This window comes from Paracoccidioides lutzii (assembly GCF_000150705.2).
Source record: "Paracoccidioides lutzii Pb01 unplaced genomic scaffold supercont2.33, whole genome shotgun sequence".
Lineage (NCBI taxonomy): Eukaryota > Fungi > Ascomycota > Eurotiomycetes > Onygenales > Ajellomycetaceae > Paracoccidioides > Paracoccidioides lutzii.
Window position 1 is genome coordinate 38565 of NW_015440979.1, and position 18423 is coordinate 56987.

The following is an 18423-nucleotide window of genomic DNA, read 5'->3' on the forward strand; positions in this document are numbered from 1 at the left end:
CACTGAAAAGTGAAGGGAGGCAAATAAGAATAAGATTACCAAGTTCATGAAAAATAGCAACATCAGCAGTCACAATAAATGAAAGAGCAAAAAGAAGAATAAGAATGATAAAAAGATTGAATTTTCTGATCTTCTAGTGATACAATCTGCTGCTGTCAATGCAGCAATTGCTTTGTCAGCAATTACTGACATTATCTCCAAGTTTTGATTTCTCAACATGTGTGTAAGTTTTCATATAATGAGGAAAAAGCAGTCTATTATTCAATGAAAAATCTATGACAGTAACCTCAAGATTCATACAGCAGATGACAGATACAGTCATATCAAAGAGATTGAAAATCTCATTCTAGAATCTAACAGAGGGGATATATCTACATGTGATGTTCATTATGTTCTGAATCTTACTGTCAACTTAGTGTCTTTTGCTAAGTTGAAGGATCAGAGTTTTCAATATGAACTTTTAAATTCAAACACCTTGTTCTATTTCATCATCAAGGCTCTTAATGATGTTATTTTCACTGTGATTCACACAGCTCAGAGTTCAATTTATAAAATAGTTGAAAAGATATCAGAAGTTGATACTCATCATGAGTCAAAAGTAATCTATTTCACATCAAAATCACATATATACAATAATGATTATACTAAGGTCTTGGCTATCACTGGTGACAATGATCTTATCAATACTCAACCTCAATCTCAAGAATCACCTACAGCTATGAAAATGTTTACTGAGTAGCATATTGACCTGAGGCATATATACACAGAAGTTATTATAACTTTGGCAAAGAATTCACTATTCAGTATTCACATCAAAAGCTCTAAGACTAGTTTCTTTTGTGACATCTATGTCAAAGCAGGTATGATATGTAAATACTCAATCACCTCTATGCTACAGACTATAAGATCAATAGAATAGATTCATATTGATCTGACAGATGATAGCTGCACATTGAATAATACAGACAATCATTCTATAGAATCTCATTAAGACACAAAATATTTCATATTAATTACAGATGATGTAACATAATTCAGATGAATCTATTTCTTATATAGTAAAGATCAAGCATTTGATTATTATTCTCATTGAGTTAAGTTCATTAAGAACCTCAGTTTTTCAGTCCCTGCCTACATCAGGACAGATATAGACAGGGTTTTTCAATCACAATAGATAACAATGTTAATGATTGCTGACAGCATAGTGTGAGAATCAACTATCTCTCAATCACCTCATCAAGATAATGTATCTGAACATGACATCTGCATTATTATGACATTAGCCAGAGCAATCATTATAGAAAAGGAAATTTCAAAGAAGTTCTAAGCAGATATTTTAAAAATAGTTATTTCAATCACAAATAATACATTCACATCTACAATCTTATATAATGGAAAGTATTAACCTGCAATCATAAATGATGACAGCAAGAAGCTCATCTGTAGTTCTCATACAATTTCTTTTTCAGCATTAATAAACATATCACTGTAGATCACTCACTTCTGTGAGATTGAATCTGATGTTTTTGTCTATCATCATGAATCACAGAAGCCAGTGGATAAACTATTCACTCAGGCTGAATTATGCAAACTTATTGAATTTCACAGCCAGTCAATCTATCACATGTGGAGTCCTACTTCTGATAATATTATTGATATATCTGACATAGTTTTCCCTATAAAAGTGCAGAAAATATAAAAGAATTCCACCACTACTGTGATAATTGAAGTTGAAAACATCTCAATCCCTATCATGTATTTGGTAGAGAATGATTTCAACATTCCTGATTTTTTGAAACTACACATTCTATGGATGAGGTCTGTGAAAGTCTTCATAATATACACACACACCTTCCTCAATTAGAAGTAGCTTGCTGAAAAGCTTCAAGGATGCAATTAATTATCTGTAGATGAGATCATATTGAAGGAAATCTATGCAACATGAAATTGATAATCTTGGACATCAGAAGACTTGAACATTAATTTCACATTTTGACATCTCTCACAGCAAGCTAGTGGCACCCAGCTGCTGAGTCTTTGTTAATATAAGAGACTGAGCCCCTAGATTCACTCTGGCTGGCTGACTCAGCCTAGCCATTGTTTGCACATGCGCACGTGATCATGCTACGCGAGCTTACTTAAGCTTGTGTTCTCATCTCATTCTTTTCTTTCCTTTCCTAAGCAATTCATTCTTGTTATATAGGAGGACTAGCCTCTAGTTCTTAGAGCTTAATCCTCTACATTATGAATTGCTTCACTTCTTTCATTGATAGGTCACTGGAAGTCTTAATTCTATATCATGAAGCTCAGCAAATATGCCGATATATAACAGGCTATTGAGAGTCTTAAATTCTATATCACAAAGTTCAATGATAGCACTGGTATATGAATAGACTGAGTTAGCAATCATGCTATCAAATGAATGAGCAACATTGAAAATATCTAGCTGAATGAGATAAAGCAGCAGACTTGTACAACAAATACACAAATGAATCAATATGAAGCAATAAGCAGAGACACCCTCAGCAGTTTTGAACAATAATGAATGACCTTTCTCCAATAGCAGGAACAGATTCAGCATAAGAACAGAAATTTAATAGTAGCTCAGCAAGCTGAAACAGCTAATCAATGACATGCTTTGAATATCTCAACATCAATTCTCTCTTAATTGAACTTATAATCACTCATTGCAGTCAGAAGATCAAAGACCAAGCTATCAGACTGTGAGAAGTATGATGATTCTAATCTGAAGCACTACCCTCAGTGAGAGCTAAAGCTTCAATCAAAACTTAAGATCAATGAGAAAGCTTTAGGTAATAATGAAGAATGTACTTGATATGTATACTCAAGACTGAAAGAAATGGTAGCAGCTCAAGTTTACCCCTAAGTTGAGAATAATAAAGACAAGATCAACTTCACAGTAGATAGCTTATTGAAGCAGACACACATGCTCTTTAGTAATTCTGCATGACAGAAAAAGACTATGCAAAAGCTCAACAATCTATGACAGAGTAAAAGAGCTCTCTTTGACTTTCTGCTTGAATTTAATCAGCTACTGCTGAGAGCTGGTAGTCATAAATGAGATAATCATGTTAAAAAGAGGTATTTGAAATCCACTCTAAGCATGAAGCTGAGGGAATGTATGATGAGTGTAAGAGAACTATCTCTCTATAAGAATTACTGCAAGGAGCTTAGATTAGTTGATCATCAACTCTCTGAGCTTAAGACTTTAATGCAGTGGTCTAAATGTTGTGAGAGCAGATCATCTTCAGATCATACAACATCTAATTCTCACTTTTCACTTTGTCATGCTGTTCTTGATCAATGAAACCAGTCTCAAGCTTCTGCTGATGATCTGATGGATCTCTCTCCTGGTGCTATGATCTCAAGCACTCACTATATCAAATTGATAAATCAGACAGAGATTAATCAATGAAATAAGAAAGGCCTGTGTCTAAGATGTGAAGTCAGAGATTATATGATTAAGAGCTGCTTATTCAAATCTCCCAGACACTCTGCCACTCTCATAATAGCTAAGGTGATCTCCAAGCCAGTACTGAATGATGACAATATGGATATGAGTGAGGATTCAGGAAAAGAGTAGCTCCAATCAAAAGACACTGAAAGGAGTAAAATAAGAAGCTTATGAAGAAGCAATAGAGAAGATTTAAATCTAAGATGATATTCAAATCCTTCACTGTCAATGCTTTAGTAGATAATGTCTTTTCAACTAGAGCAATGATAGATAGTGAATGTAATGTCTATGATTTTATTTCTCAATTCTATGTTAACAAGCATAAGCTTCTGTGCATTGAAATTCCTTCTGTTAAAATAACCAGCTTTGAAGACTTCATGAGACTCTCCATGAGCATAATAACTGGCATTCAAATTGATATAGATGGTCATATAACTGAACAGGCCTTTCTTTATGTGGTGAATGAGTTATATGATCATGATATATATCTAGGTGACCCCTGGCTGGCCCAGCAAAAGGCGACCGTGATCCCTCATCAAAGAATTGTGAGATTTGAAGAGAGTGGCATAGAGGTAGAGCCTAGTTCAAACACAAAAGCTGATGTGATTCCCATCTCTGCTGTAAGCTTCTCTAGGCTTATGAGCACTCAAGAGAAGTGAAACATCAAGATCTTTACTGTCAGTTTGACTGACATTCAAAAGGCTCTAGAAGTGAAATCAAAGATTGACCCTAGAGAAAAGCTGCCTGAACATTATCATGAGTTTTTGAACATATTTGATAAGGAAGCTGCTGACACTCTACCCTCACTTTGTGACCCAGGTAGAGATCATGAAATTGAACTGATTAAAAAGGCTAATGGTAGCATGGAACAACCTCCTTGGGGCCTGTTATATAATATGTCTTGAGAGGAACTACTGACTTTGTGAAAGACTCTTACAGATTATATAGATAAGAGTTTTATTAGAGTGAGCAACTCCCTTACAGCTGCCCCTGTACTATTTGCAAAGAAGTCTGATAGTGAGCTAAGATTCTGTGTGAACTATTGAGCTCTTAATAAAATTACCTGAAAGGATCAATATCCTCTATCATTAATCAATGAGACTCTACAGTGAATTGGACAGACTAAATGATTCACTAAGCTGGACATTATTGTAGCTTTTCACAAGATTCAAATCACAGAAGATGATGAGTGGATGACAGTCTTTAGAACCAGATACAGACTATTTGAGTAACTGATTACACTCTTTGATTTGGCTAATGCTCTGAGCACATTTCAAAAATATATCAACTGAGCATTACATGGATATCTGGATGACTTCTGCTCAGTCTATTTAGATGACATTTTGATATTTTCCTCAAGAAGCTTACAGGAGCATTGTGAGTATGTACAAAAGATGCTTATGTGTCTATGAGAAGTAGGCATGCAGGCAGATATCAGAAAGAGTGAGTTTGAGATGAACAGTACAAAATATCTTGAATTCATCATTGAAGCAGGCAAGGGTATATAAATGAATTCAGAGAAGATTAAAGCTGTTTTAGAATGAGTGACACCTACTACTCTTAAAGGTGTATGAGGATTTTTAGACTTTGTCAATTTCTATAGATGATTTATCAGAGATTTCTCAAAGATTGCAATCTCACTGATGATTCTTACATGTAAGAATGTTCTTTTTTTGTGGATGAGTAAGGCTGAGGAAGCTTTTAAGTGTCTAAAATCAATGTTTATCTCCACTTCAATCTTGCTTCAATTTGACTCTGACTGTGAGACTATATTGAAAATGAACTTCTCAGATTATGCCTCAGGAGGAGTGCTGCTACAATATGATGAGCAGAGTATTCTACACCCATGTGCCTTCTTCTTTCACAAGCATTCACCTGCGGAATGCAACTATGAGATTCATGATAAGAAGTTATTAGTGATAATTGAGTGTTTAAAGAAATAGGACACTGAGCTATGAAGTGTAAAGGAATTCAAAATTCTCACAGATTATAAAAATCTAGAATACTTTATGACTACACACAGACTAAATGAAAGATAGCTATGTTGGATGAATATTCTCTATTGATTCAACCTTAGAATTGATTACTGACCAAAGAAGTTGAATACTGAATCAGATGCTCTATTGTGAAGAGAGCAGAACATGTCACAGAGCACTGATGATAAAAGAATCAAGCAGAGGCAAGCTCAACTACTTAAGTTTAATGTACTGGCACCTGGAATGAAATCAATAGTGACTGCTGCCAGTGTGAAATCTGAGATGTCTCTTCAAGCTCAGTGAAATGAGGCCTGCAAAAATGATAAGATTCTACAGCATCTGAAGCAAATTCTTTATAAGGGAAGATTCAGATTTCCTTCTGAACTCAGTATTAAGGTCTTCATCTCTGAGTGCTCTTTAAATGAGAACAGAGAGCTTCTCTTTCAACATTGTAAGTGAGTGCCAGACTTCAAACCTCTTCAAACCAGGTTAGTATATGAGGCTCATAACTCACCTCTTACTGGCCATCCCAGGTGAGAGCAAATGGCAGAAGTTCTAAGATATGAGTTCTACTGGTCAGGCTATGCCATTGATGTGAGAAGAATGATCAGGAACTGCCATCTTTGCAGATCAAACACTGCATAGAGAGATTGACATCAGAGACTACTTAAGCCTTTTCTCATTCCTGAATACATATGGTAGGAGCTTTCTATGAACTTTATCATGAACTTATCAAGCTCTAAAGAATATATGAATATCATGATTATAACAGACAGACTGATCAAGAGAATTATATTAAAAGCAGTTAAGGAAACTGATGCAGAGACAGTAGCTAGAGTGTTTCTTCACAACATCATCTCTCAACATGGCATCTCTAAGGCAGTAGTGTCAGATTGAGGATCAGCTTTCACAAGCATGTTTTGAACTTAAGTGTGTGAGAAATTAGATATTAAGAGATGACTCTCCACAGTCTATCACTCAGAGACTGATGGAGCTACAGAGTGAATGAATCAGACTCTGAAAATCTATCTATGCAAGTACATTAGCTTTCAACAGGATAACTGATGTGAATGACTCTCTCTAGCAGAGCTGATCATCAATAATAAAGATGCTGTCTCAATAAGCATGAGCTTATTCTTTTTAATGTATCTTTTTCACATCTCCTCCATTGATATAGCTGATGCACTCTCCATTGAAATGCCACATAATCTCATTGAGTTTGTGGATGATTATATGAGGAAGACTTATGAAGTGTTGAAGTGAGCTTAAGTAAAAATGACAGATACTCAGCAATCTCAAGAGAAATATACAAATAGATGAAAAGACCTAGCTTCAAGCTTTCAATCTGAAGATAAGATCTGATTGAGCTTAAAGAACATGAGAACTAATCATCTGTGCAAGAAGCTGGATGTGAAATACAATCAATATACTGTGCTAAAAAAGATAGAATTCTATACTTACTGACTGAATGTCTCATCTGACATTCACAATGTCTTTAATGTAAAGCTTCTACATACTGTGATGACAGATCCTCTGCCTAGTCAGAGGTAAACTGACTGGCAGTCACTCACTATAGAGACCTCAGAAGGATCTAAGTTTGAGATTGAGAAAATTCAGAGTGAACAAACCTATCAGAGGAAAAAGCAATACCTCATTAAATGAGTAGATTGAGCTGAGTCTATGTAGAATGATGTGAGTCTCCTACAAGAAGTGAAGGCCTTGAACACTTAGGAGGCCTCTTAGCAGATAAAATTAGATGTAAAGAGAGCTTTAAATAGTTGTAAAGGCCTGCAACAAAGAGGGAGAAGAAGGGTATTATAAGAGATTGAACTTCTAGATTTGCTCTGGCTGGCTGACTCAGCCTAGTCATCATTTGCTCTGGCTGGCTGACTCAGCCTAGCCATCATTTGTATGTACGCATGTGATCATGCTATGTGAGCTTGCTTAAGCTCAAGTTCTCATCTCATTCTTTTCTTCCCTTTCTCAAGCAATTTGTCCTTATTATATAGGAGAACTAGTCTCTAGTTCTTAGAGCTTAACCCTTTACAAAGAGAAGCAATTCATAATGTAGAAGGTTAAGCTCTAAGAACTAGAGACTAGTTCTTCTTTATAACAAGAATGAATTGCTTGAGAAAGGGAAGAAAAGAATGAGATGAGAACACAAGCTTAAGCAAGCTCACATAGCATGATCACATGTGCACATGCAAATGATGACTAGGCTGAGTCAGCTAGTCAGAGTGAATCTAAAGATTCAGCCTCTTATAGAAAGACTCTATTATATATTATTCAATATTTGAAAGACACATGTGAAATCAGCATATTTTACATGAAAAATGATGATGATGAAGGACCTGAGAATGAGTTTCTGAATGTGACATATATGTCAGTTGAATACACAGATTTTAACTGAGCTAATCTGTTGAATGATAATTGAAAGTCTATATTCAGCTACATTTTTATGCTTGCTGATACACTGATTTCATTACAATCAAGCAATCAGCTGTGCATCTCTTTGAGTTTTAATGAGACTGAATACATGACATTGAACAAGACTGTACATGAAGCAACATGATTAAGAAGTATAATGATGAATCTGAGCTTTATAGTGAATAATCTCCTGCCAATCAAGGCAAATAATAAAGATGTGATTAATCTAATCACTGTAGCTGTGATCACTGCTAGAAGCAAGCATATTGACATCTGTAGTCAATTGAACAATGACATTATCTTGATTAAATACATCTCAGCTGAAGAAATGACAGCAGATGAATTGATTAAATCTCTAAGCATAGTGACATTTCAACAATTCTTTGACTTATTTGATTTTACAGGCAGAAAAGGCAGGAATGTCAAAACTTAATGTATGTAGCATGATTTGAATGGATTTGAGAATGACATAGCTAGTTTTTCCTTTTTTGCATATGACATTCAAGATCTCATATGGCGATATGAGGGGGGGTGTAGCAGCGCCTGCCTGGGTGGCGTTGCCTTAGCGACCACCCTGCCTACACGTGATCACTTGTATGTAATATAGCAATAATCTAGCTAGCTCCTCCGAATAGAAGGTTCAACAACTCAACACATTGCAATTGCAATCAACACAGATTGACACATTTGAGATCAAAAAACATCTTAATCAATTCTGATCATATCTCTATAAGCTCTCTCTCATCCTCTCAGGCAGCAAGTCTGATAGCATGCTGATGCAGTGTCATCAATGTGCTTAGCTCTTCAACAACACTAAACACATTCTGAGTCTTGATGTGCATCTGCTCCCTCATACACTATTCACTCAAGAGATCTCATCTTTTCATCTCAATCATCTACTGCACATGTAAACTGAATGACATGAAGTCCTCAAGCTTCTCTACATCAGCAGATAGCTCAAAGAGCAGAAATGTCACATCAATACATCTCAATCTACATGATCTGATGGCTAGTAATCTTCTAGCTGCTCATGAGACTGAGGCACAGAAATTTCATACAGAAGCACTAGCTACTGCAAATATACTTGATCAGATTGAAGAAGACTTAGATGTCATGAAGACAAAAGATTTATCAAGAGCACTGATTCTTGAAGTCACTGTGAAGGCACTAGTCAAGAACTGATATAATGAAAGTCTAGAAACAGTTAAGCAGTTCATCACAATCAAGTCTGCTGACTTCACTGATGCAAATGATGCAAGAGCTTCTATCTATGCAAAGATAGCTGCAGACAGCATCAATGTAACAAAAACATCAGCAATTATACTGCAGAAACCCCTGCTTAGAAATAATCTCAGAGAAGAAAAAACATCACAAATTCTTACACACCTGTCTTCAGATCATTTAGCTCACAAAGCAAGCTCAATTACTACTCTTAGAAAGCTGAAGACTGAACTCTCAGGGTCTTTGACAGCAGTCATCACAGCAGTTCAAGTCATTCTCATAGACATTACCATCATTTCTAGAAGCTTGCAAGACATGAAGGCTCTGCTAGTCAAAAAGAATGTTTTAGCAGCCATTCTCATCAATGCTCAGATAGAGAAGGAAGAACATTGAATCATCTGTCTAATTTCTGAGCTGTTCATAAAGATTAGTGACTATGATGATGAAACTCTGCATCTCTCAGCAGAATTCATGACAGAAGAATTCATACTTCAAATCAGAATCAAGTCTGTCCAGAGTCACTGAGCAAAAATATACTCTGAAAACTCAATAGTCACTCTTATATTACATTTTTCACAAAAGACAGCAGTAAATCTATCATCAAAAGTGAAACTATATGAATATCAAAGACCAGTGATCAGAAAGACATCTAAGGTCAAAATACAACAATGCAGCAAATGCTGAGAATTTCATCAAAAGAAATACTGCCTTCACATCCCTTACTGCAAAAAATGCAGTTCTAAGAATTATATGAAAGAAAATTCATCTTGTTATAAGAAGAATGAAGCATGTGAATGCCTCAATCACTACACTAACTGTCTTGGATCACATGCTGCAGATAATTCATCCTGCTCTATCAGATTAGAAATAAAGAATGAAACTGTTCAAAGACACTCAAGAAACTAGCTGAGAAATATCTGCAATGCACAGAGTAAGACATACTTGACCAAGGCAAGTAACAGCAAATGTGATGATTGAGGTCCATCAGCAGATCTGAGATTGAATGATTCTACTGAGTGCAGATCTAATCTCACACTGACATCAAACACAGCATCAAGCATAGCATTGAGCACAGCATCAGGCACAGCATTAGACATGGCACTCAACTCAACATCTAATGCAACACTGAATATGTCATCTCATACAATAATACTCTTCTTTCAGCTACTCAATGAAGAAGAACTCTAGGTCTCTACAATTCCTGCAGATTATGCAAGTCAATGTAGAAAAAGAGAGTTCAGCATATGAGACAACTCTCAATCTAGCATTTGAAAGAAAGACTGATATTCTTCTCATACAGAAATTCTGAATTCACAGAAACTTAAGTTAACACATTTTTAAAAAGCATTCAGCATTCAACTGCTTTGTCTCAATTGAAAAGTGAGACAGAAAGCCACAGATTCTCATCTATGTATGTAAACACTCACAAATTCATGCTCATGCAGTTTCAGGTCTCTGAGCAGAAAACTGAGACATTCACATACTGCACATACAGATCTGGAGTCTACAGCTTCAGACAGTCAATATATACAATGCACCTTCAGATGCAAAGAATTCTGAACAAGGTGTGAGCTGTCTTCTCTTCTGATCTGTCTCAGCACTCTCATTGCTTCTTGCTGATGATCTCAATATCAAGCACTCTGTGTGACAATCAGAAGTGTCTTCAAGCATGTGAGCAGAATCATTCCTGCAATGAATTATGAATTTCAACTTTACTCTCATCATGGACTCAGACACTCTCACATGTGGGCATAACATGATAGACCTGGTCTGAGTCACTCTGGAATTAGTTATCAAAGAAGTGAACACATAGGTGAACAGATTTCTTACACCTTCTCTGATCATCAGACTTTTCTCATCAAAATTAGTCTTTCACAGAATACAAGGCCTGATAGATCACTTCATTTTTTCTGTCTTGACATCATAGATGAGAAGGTCTTTAATCAGACACTGAAGGTCTATAAGTCAAAACTAGACAAACTATGTGATATCTCAGAGTACTCCAATACAGATCAGCTAGATGCCCTGACTAAAGATATCACAGATGCACTAATAGCTTCTCTGAAAAGTTTCATCAAGAAGAGTACTGGGCAAGGTACAGGTCAGTCATGATGAAATGAGAACTGTCAGAAAGCAGTGACAATACTACATTAAGCACAGTGCCTAGACTCTAGTTTTTTATAAGAGCAAAAAGCAACATAGTCAGAATCATCAGGAAAGCCAAGAGAGAATACTGATGAGGCAAGATAGCAGAGGCCTCAGTGAGGAAAAATATCTTTAAGATGATCAAATGAGCTCATTCAACTGACTCTTTTCATTCTCCTCCTCTTGTAGATGAAGAGACTGGGCTAACATGAACAATCTCTAAAGAGAAAAGAGATCTTCTGCAACAGGTGCTCTTACAGAAGGCTGCAAGCAGAGAGAATATCTCAGTTAGCTGATTCAACTCATCATCTGTTAAATTATCATTTTCTGTTGTCTCAGCACATGAGATACAAAGTTCTCTGCTGAACACAGATAATATCACTTCAAGAACTGATGAAGTGCCAACAGAGGTGCTATGAAAGGCATGGCCACATATTAAGGTATCAGTAGAAAGACTGTTCAGAGTCTGTCTTAGAGTTGACTAGCACTCAATCTTCTTTTGAGATGTTACACTGATTGTGCTGTCTAAGATCAACAGAGATTCAACACTCTTGCAATTCTATAGACTTATAGCTCTTCTCTCAATGTTGAGAAAGGAATTGAAATATCTGATAGTCTGTAGACTGGCCTGAACAGCTATACAAGAGAAGATTGTTCATCTTCAGCATTTTGAAGTTCTCTCTGAGTGAGCTGCCTCAGACCTAGTGGCAGTGATGATTCATGATATAGAGAAAGTCTGAGTCTATGAAAAAGTAGTCTCTCTTCTTACTCTGAACATCAAGAGTGCTTTTGATGCTGTACTCAGAGAAAGAATGCTGCAGAGATTGCAAGAACAAGACTGATCATCAAATTTAATTAGATGAGTGAAAAGCTTCATGACAGAACACACAGGCAGAATCAGATTGAATGAACTTCTGAAAGAGCTCTTTGATATCTCAGCAGGACTTTCATAAGGCTCACTAGTCTCACTTATTCTATTCATGCTGTATATTCAGTCTCTGTTCTTTCTAGAAACTATACAAAGAAGACATGCACACTCAGACTATGCAGATGATCTAGAACTGCTTAGTGCTGAAATCACTCTTGAAGAAAATGTTGTTACTCTTCAGAAGAATTTCAAGATGCTAAATAATTGAATCAGCAAAGAAGAGCTAACATTTGATTTTGTCAAAACTGAGTTAGCACACTTCACACAGTGCAGAATTCTTTCAAACCTCTCAATTGATCTTGAAACAACATCTGACACTCACTCTATTACAGCAAATGCAGTGAAAAGCTTCATAAGATATCTAGAAATCTGACTAGATAGAAAACTGAGCTTCAAGAAACACATGAAGACTATGACAGCTAAGACATAACAGGTGTCTAATGATATACAGGCACTAAGCAACACAGCAAGAGGCACCTCAGTACAACTGCTTAGACAATTCATTCAGGCCTGTGTGCTTTCTGTACTCTGCTATGGAGCAGAAGCCTGATGACCTGAAGCCATACAAATAGAGAAGAAAAAGAAAATCTTCAATTGAATAAATTGTCTAGTCAGAAAGCTAGATCTAGTTCTTAGAGATGCTTTGTGAGAGGCACTGTCAGTCTACAAGATCACACTCATTTCAGCTCTACACTGTGAGCTAGAAATCATGTCAATAAAAGAGACACTAGACAATTGATGTGCTGTATTTGCAGTAAGAATCAAAAAGCTTGACAAGAGACACTCACTAGTGAGGCACTCTAATAAGTAGCTATCATCAAGCTCTATATCACATGTCTGTCTAGAGTGTCCAGTCATGCTGATGGAATAGAAGCATATGATTCTCTACTCACATCTTCTTGAATGAGATTTCTCAGAAAAGAAGATCTGCAGATTGAGTATGAGACAGACTGTACAAAGAAACAGATAGCACAAGACTTTAAGAGCTGACTACAACAATGTAATTCTCTGAATCTGATGATCTTTACTGATGATTCACAGATAGAGCACTCTCAGTGTATGATTAATACAGAATGAGTTATATGCTGAGATAGTGAACATCATCTAATCTTCACAGAAAATCTGTCAATGAATAAAGCAGAGATCTTTGATACAGAGACAGTGACAGCTCTGCAGAGTCTAAAGAAAGTCATCATCTCTTTTCAGATAAAGTTTGTTAGCAATGTCTACATTTGTCTAGATAATTTGAAGATAGCATGAGTTCTTGAATCTGTGTCAAACATCTCTAGTCAGCAGATTTTCACACAGTTTCTGAAAGTCATAAAGATCTGACAGAGTAGAAATAGACTCTCATTGATCACTCAGAGCAGAATGATTATTAGATGAGTCTCAGATCACACAAATATGACTGATAATAAAAAGACAGATCTTGAAGTCAAAGTAGCTGCAGTGCAGACAGCAAGTGCAAGCATGATATCTCAATTTAACAGTATAGACACTCTAGCTTATATAAAGTGACATACTATGAAACAAATCACACAGGTATTTGAGAACTACTGAGTCAAAAATCAGCTCAAACACTATATGAAGCTGAAGATCTCACTAAAGAGAGTCTCAACAGAGATAAAACTTTCATGCTTCACATTAAAAAAGCTCTATGCTGTCTGATCAGATCATGAAGACTTTACAGTCTATTATAGTCATCTTAAGCATAAAGATGCAGAGTGCTACTGCTGATGCAGTCATAGCAAAATCTCTGAACATTTCTACTATTGCACTCTTGCAAGAAAAGCAGTAAAGTGATGTCAGTCTATCTACAATCTTCATGAGACACTGACAACCTTGTATGAAGTTCTAGAATTCAATAACTGACTAAGAGAAACAGTCTTCTATCAGAATATCTGTTCAATGTATTGTCATACATCTTCAGATCAGATCTTACAGATCATCTTCTTCTCTGTTTTACTCTCATTCTTCTCATCATTTTCTTCTTCTTTCTCTCTTTTCTTTTCTTTTTTTTCTTTCTTGTCTTTCTTTCTATTCATCTTTTCTACCTCTCTCTCACAAATCTAAAATCTCTCAAAATCTCTGCTCTATGACAACTGACTCATGGGCTCTACCAGTGCAGCAATATACAACCCTTTTGCCTCATTTGTAAGATAGCTACTAGATAGATAATCATCTATGAGCACAGCTCTACTCATCCTATAGTTTGACGCAGACTCTACTAGATCACATACACATACACACACACACCCCTTTTTCCTCATCAATCTTAGTATTTTCATTACATAGCAGTTAGCAACGCAGAGAGTTTCCTTCTTATGCAGCTCGCATTCACTCCCTAACAGAGTATCTTAAAGCTGACTGTTGAACAAAATATTCAGAAAAACACCCTGCAGACCATAAAGGAAAGAATATTCATAAGAACAAGGATAAGAATATTGACAACACTGCTTCAGTCCATAGTGTTGTGGAGCAAGTATTCTGTACCAAAGAGACAGCATACTCCAGTGATAAAGTGATGGAGGATACCTGGGTCCTAGACTCTAGATCAGAAGCCCACATCACACCTCTGAAGGATATTGTCAAGGTTACACCTCAGAGGATGAATGTCATGCTGGAGATGGCAGATGGATCTACAGCCCCAATAGCAGCTGCAGGAAGGATAAGCATCTCAACTGAGGACATAGATACCCAACTGGATGATGTCCATTACATCCTGAAGCTAGAGGTCAACCTAATGAGCCTCGACAAACTTGTATGCAAAGGTTATACTTTCAAACAGTTGACGTACGGCAATAATCATTCAATTTTGGTGATGTCTCCTGACAGGATGACAAATTTCACAGTGAATTTGAATGATGAAAATATCTATGTGGTGGAGAAGCCGCCAGCATTGAGAGATATGATTGGTTGTGTGATGCCAAATGGATGATTGATTTTTACACTGTTTTGAGGCCTCTAAGGAGGTGTAAAGAGAATACAGATTAGGGGATTAATTGCGTGTTTTCTTTGCAAAGTTACTGTACAGATGCGTAATAGAGCTTTTCCTAATAGGGAAACTAGCATCTGATTCCAGTATTTAATTTTTTTATTGCGGATTTGAGGGGATTCAGCAGCTAGGGGATAGGTGGCAGAGCTCGGGCTCAACGTGGCATGGAGGGGGTGGAGGATTCCCCAGCTACCCGAGGTCACGTGCACCTATATATATTTATTGTCAAGGATAGATTGCTTGATTGATTATGAAGCGATCACTAGCTACGCGAAGGTTATATACAGTGTGGATTATGTAAGAAGGCGGATAGGCCTGACACCCCCACTCACTGATGTAACTGTATGTGAGATTACATACAAAAAAATAGCCTGTAGCTAGGTATCAGTGCATAATTTGACTGGAAAACCCATATTGTTGAAAAATCAGTCATTTTCTCCATATAATCATTTCTGCCTGCTTACTGCATCTTCTAATATCTGTCATCATAGGACATATCTAGTCACCTCAAGTGGCTTAATCAGCTCATCTGCTGTATTCTTAGTGGACAGAACATAATCAATCAAGATCTCATTCTTGCAGACAAGATTCTGAAGAGTATGGAAGTGAATCTCTATATGCTTAGATTGGTGTAGAATAGTCTCACTTTTGATCAGTTCAATCACTGATTTATTATCTGCTCAAATCATATACACCAGCTTATTGGCTGATGATTTGATCAGGTTATCATTATTATCAAGATTATTGAGTCAGGATGACATGAAGCTGGCATCCTCCAGCAATTTCTGAAGGCAGACAAGTTCATAGACAGTCTCTGAGAATGCAATATATTCAGTCTCAGTAGATGATTTCAAAACACCTGTCTGCTTGCTGTTTCACCAAGCAACAGGACTCTTTGCCATATAAATAACATATCTGATGGTGAAGCAGAAACCTAGATCACAGTTTGCTCAATCAGCATCAGTGAACATCACAGATTCTATATCTGTGTCTTTTTGATAGAACACATCTATGTCAGATGTGCCTTGTAGATATCTAAGAATTTGCTTGAATGCCACTCAATTCTTTGAGATATAGCAGTAGCTGAATCTCTCTAGGAAGTTAGCAGCAAAGCTTATATTAGAATGTGTGTTGACAGTGAGATATTGCAGAGAGTCAATCCTTGATTGATAGAAATGTAATGTAAATTCCACTGTATAAGCAATTGATTCTTCATTATCACTCATGAAATCAACATTCTTCTTCATAGAGAAAGATGTTGAGTGACAGTCATTTATTGAGAATTTCTCAAGCAGGTTCTTTATGAACAGTGGCTGGGACAGTGATAATGATTCAGCATCTCAATCAATCTTCATACTCAAATACCAGTTTGAATTGCCCACATCCTTGATCTCATAATTAGTGGTGATCTGGGCTTTTGTCCACTCAATATTCAATATATTCAGGCTGTATAGATGAACATTGTCCATGTAGATAATTATATAAACCTTGCAGATGTCATTTATGAAAAAACTGACATCATGAGAACTGACATGGAAGTCTGTTTTCAATAGCAAATTTTTACAGCTTCTCATATCATAATAGTGCTACTTGCTTCAGATCATATAGTCTCTGCATCAATTCACATATCAAATCACCACATCCCTCACAGAACCCAGTAGGTTGGTGCATATATATACATTCATTGATGAGAAGCTGAGCATTTAAAAATGCTGTAACCATGTCAATCTGCAGAATGTGCTATCCTCAGAATACCAAGATTGCCATAAGTGCTCAGCAGGTGGAGGCTGATACAACTAATGCAAATGTCTTTGAGTAGTTGACACTCTTTTCTTAATAATTGCTGCAGACTACTCAGCAGGCCTTATATCAATCAATTCTACCTGCATTATACTAGTCATCATGTATCAATCTGCTTAAGGCAGTTAATCTCCTTAATGCAGACATGAAAGTAATATTTTCAATCTGCAGACACCTGAGCCTGGGTGAGGTTCTTCAGAACTGGCAAGCCAGCAATCTTGAAGTCTGCAGAGATGTCAGTCAAATTGTCAGTGAAATCTTTCACTGAGGCCTCCCTCACTGAAGTAATATTCTCAGTGAGCATTGGAGGATCCTTCATCTCTAAAGTGAACCTTGGGAGAGCAGTAGTGTTCCACATCAAAAATGTTGAAATTCACACAGTAATCTCATAGTCTATCTATCAATTATTTGTAGAGTGTAGAAATACTGAGAGGACAGGTAAAGACTTCTCATCCACCATGAAATCATCTGTTGATAAATTGTGTTGAGTGGAGAGGATCACAACTACAGTCATGCAGACAGTGAAAGACAGGTTCTTGACACCTTGCTCAGACAGGGCCAGAGAATCTGTCAAATGAAGATCTTCTTGAAATATCATGTCTTTTGATGTGTAAAGATGACTGTTAGAAGGATCAACCAATCTATAATTAGTAAAACCATCATAGCCTATAAATATAAGCTCCTGTGATCATGAGGTCATCTTCATATTTGACTTGAGCACTATTTTTAAATAAGTCTTACACCCTCATCAGTGAATTCTATGTGTGGAGAGCAGGGCCCTGAGCCAAGCTTCATATGAGATAATTGACTTCAGATTCAGATCCTCTACACCATTATAGAGCTTGACTGACATTAGCATAAGATTAAGCATTTCAGTCACTGCAATTACCACTTCACCCCACATCTGAGGGGGAGTGGAGAAATCTATTAATAATGTTCAGGCTTTTTCAATAATCAAGCCAATAGAATGTTCAGACACACCATCTTGCTGCAGAGTATGAGTTGGGATTGATTCCCATTTAATACCCTCACTCATCATATAGGTGGCTGCTGTGTTTGAATTCAACTCACCACAGTCAGAGTAGATAATTGCAACACCATGATTGAGCAGATTCTTCATAAATTGGTTGAAGGTCCATATATATTTTAGAGCCTCATTATGATACTTTAATAGGAAGGTTCATCATATTCACATGGCATTGTCAGTGATCATCATCACAAGCTTCCTACTCACATAGGATGGTGTATCTTCTTCATTACCAAGTGTTTCTCCATCCCTGAATAGGTCCACCCAAATCTTAAGACCTTTGTGAGTGGCATGGTGTAGAGGAGCATTTTTATAACTTGCACATTTATACTTGACTTTAATGCATGTGATGCAGAATGAGAGCTTCTTTGAGCTGATGATGACAATTCTGAAACAGGACTCCCATGACATTTTAATTAGATTCTTCTC

The 18423-nt window shown here is 36.6% G+C and overlaps 1 protein-coding gene across 1 annotated transcript; it reads left to right on the plus strand.

The window, feature by feature from the left end:
* Nucleotides 1-14696: 14696 nt before the first annotated feature.
* On the plus strand, nt 14697-15110 carry PAAG_08377 (hypothetical protein; the record flags this gene model as incomplete). The annotated part of the gene is made up of 1 exon (XM_002789629.1): nt 14697-15110. One exon carries the CDS (start codon nt 14697-14699, stop codon nt 15108-15110), a length of 414 nt encoding a protein of 137 aa, XP_002789675.1.
* Between the last annotated feature and the right edge of the window lie 3313 nt (nt 15111-18423).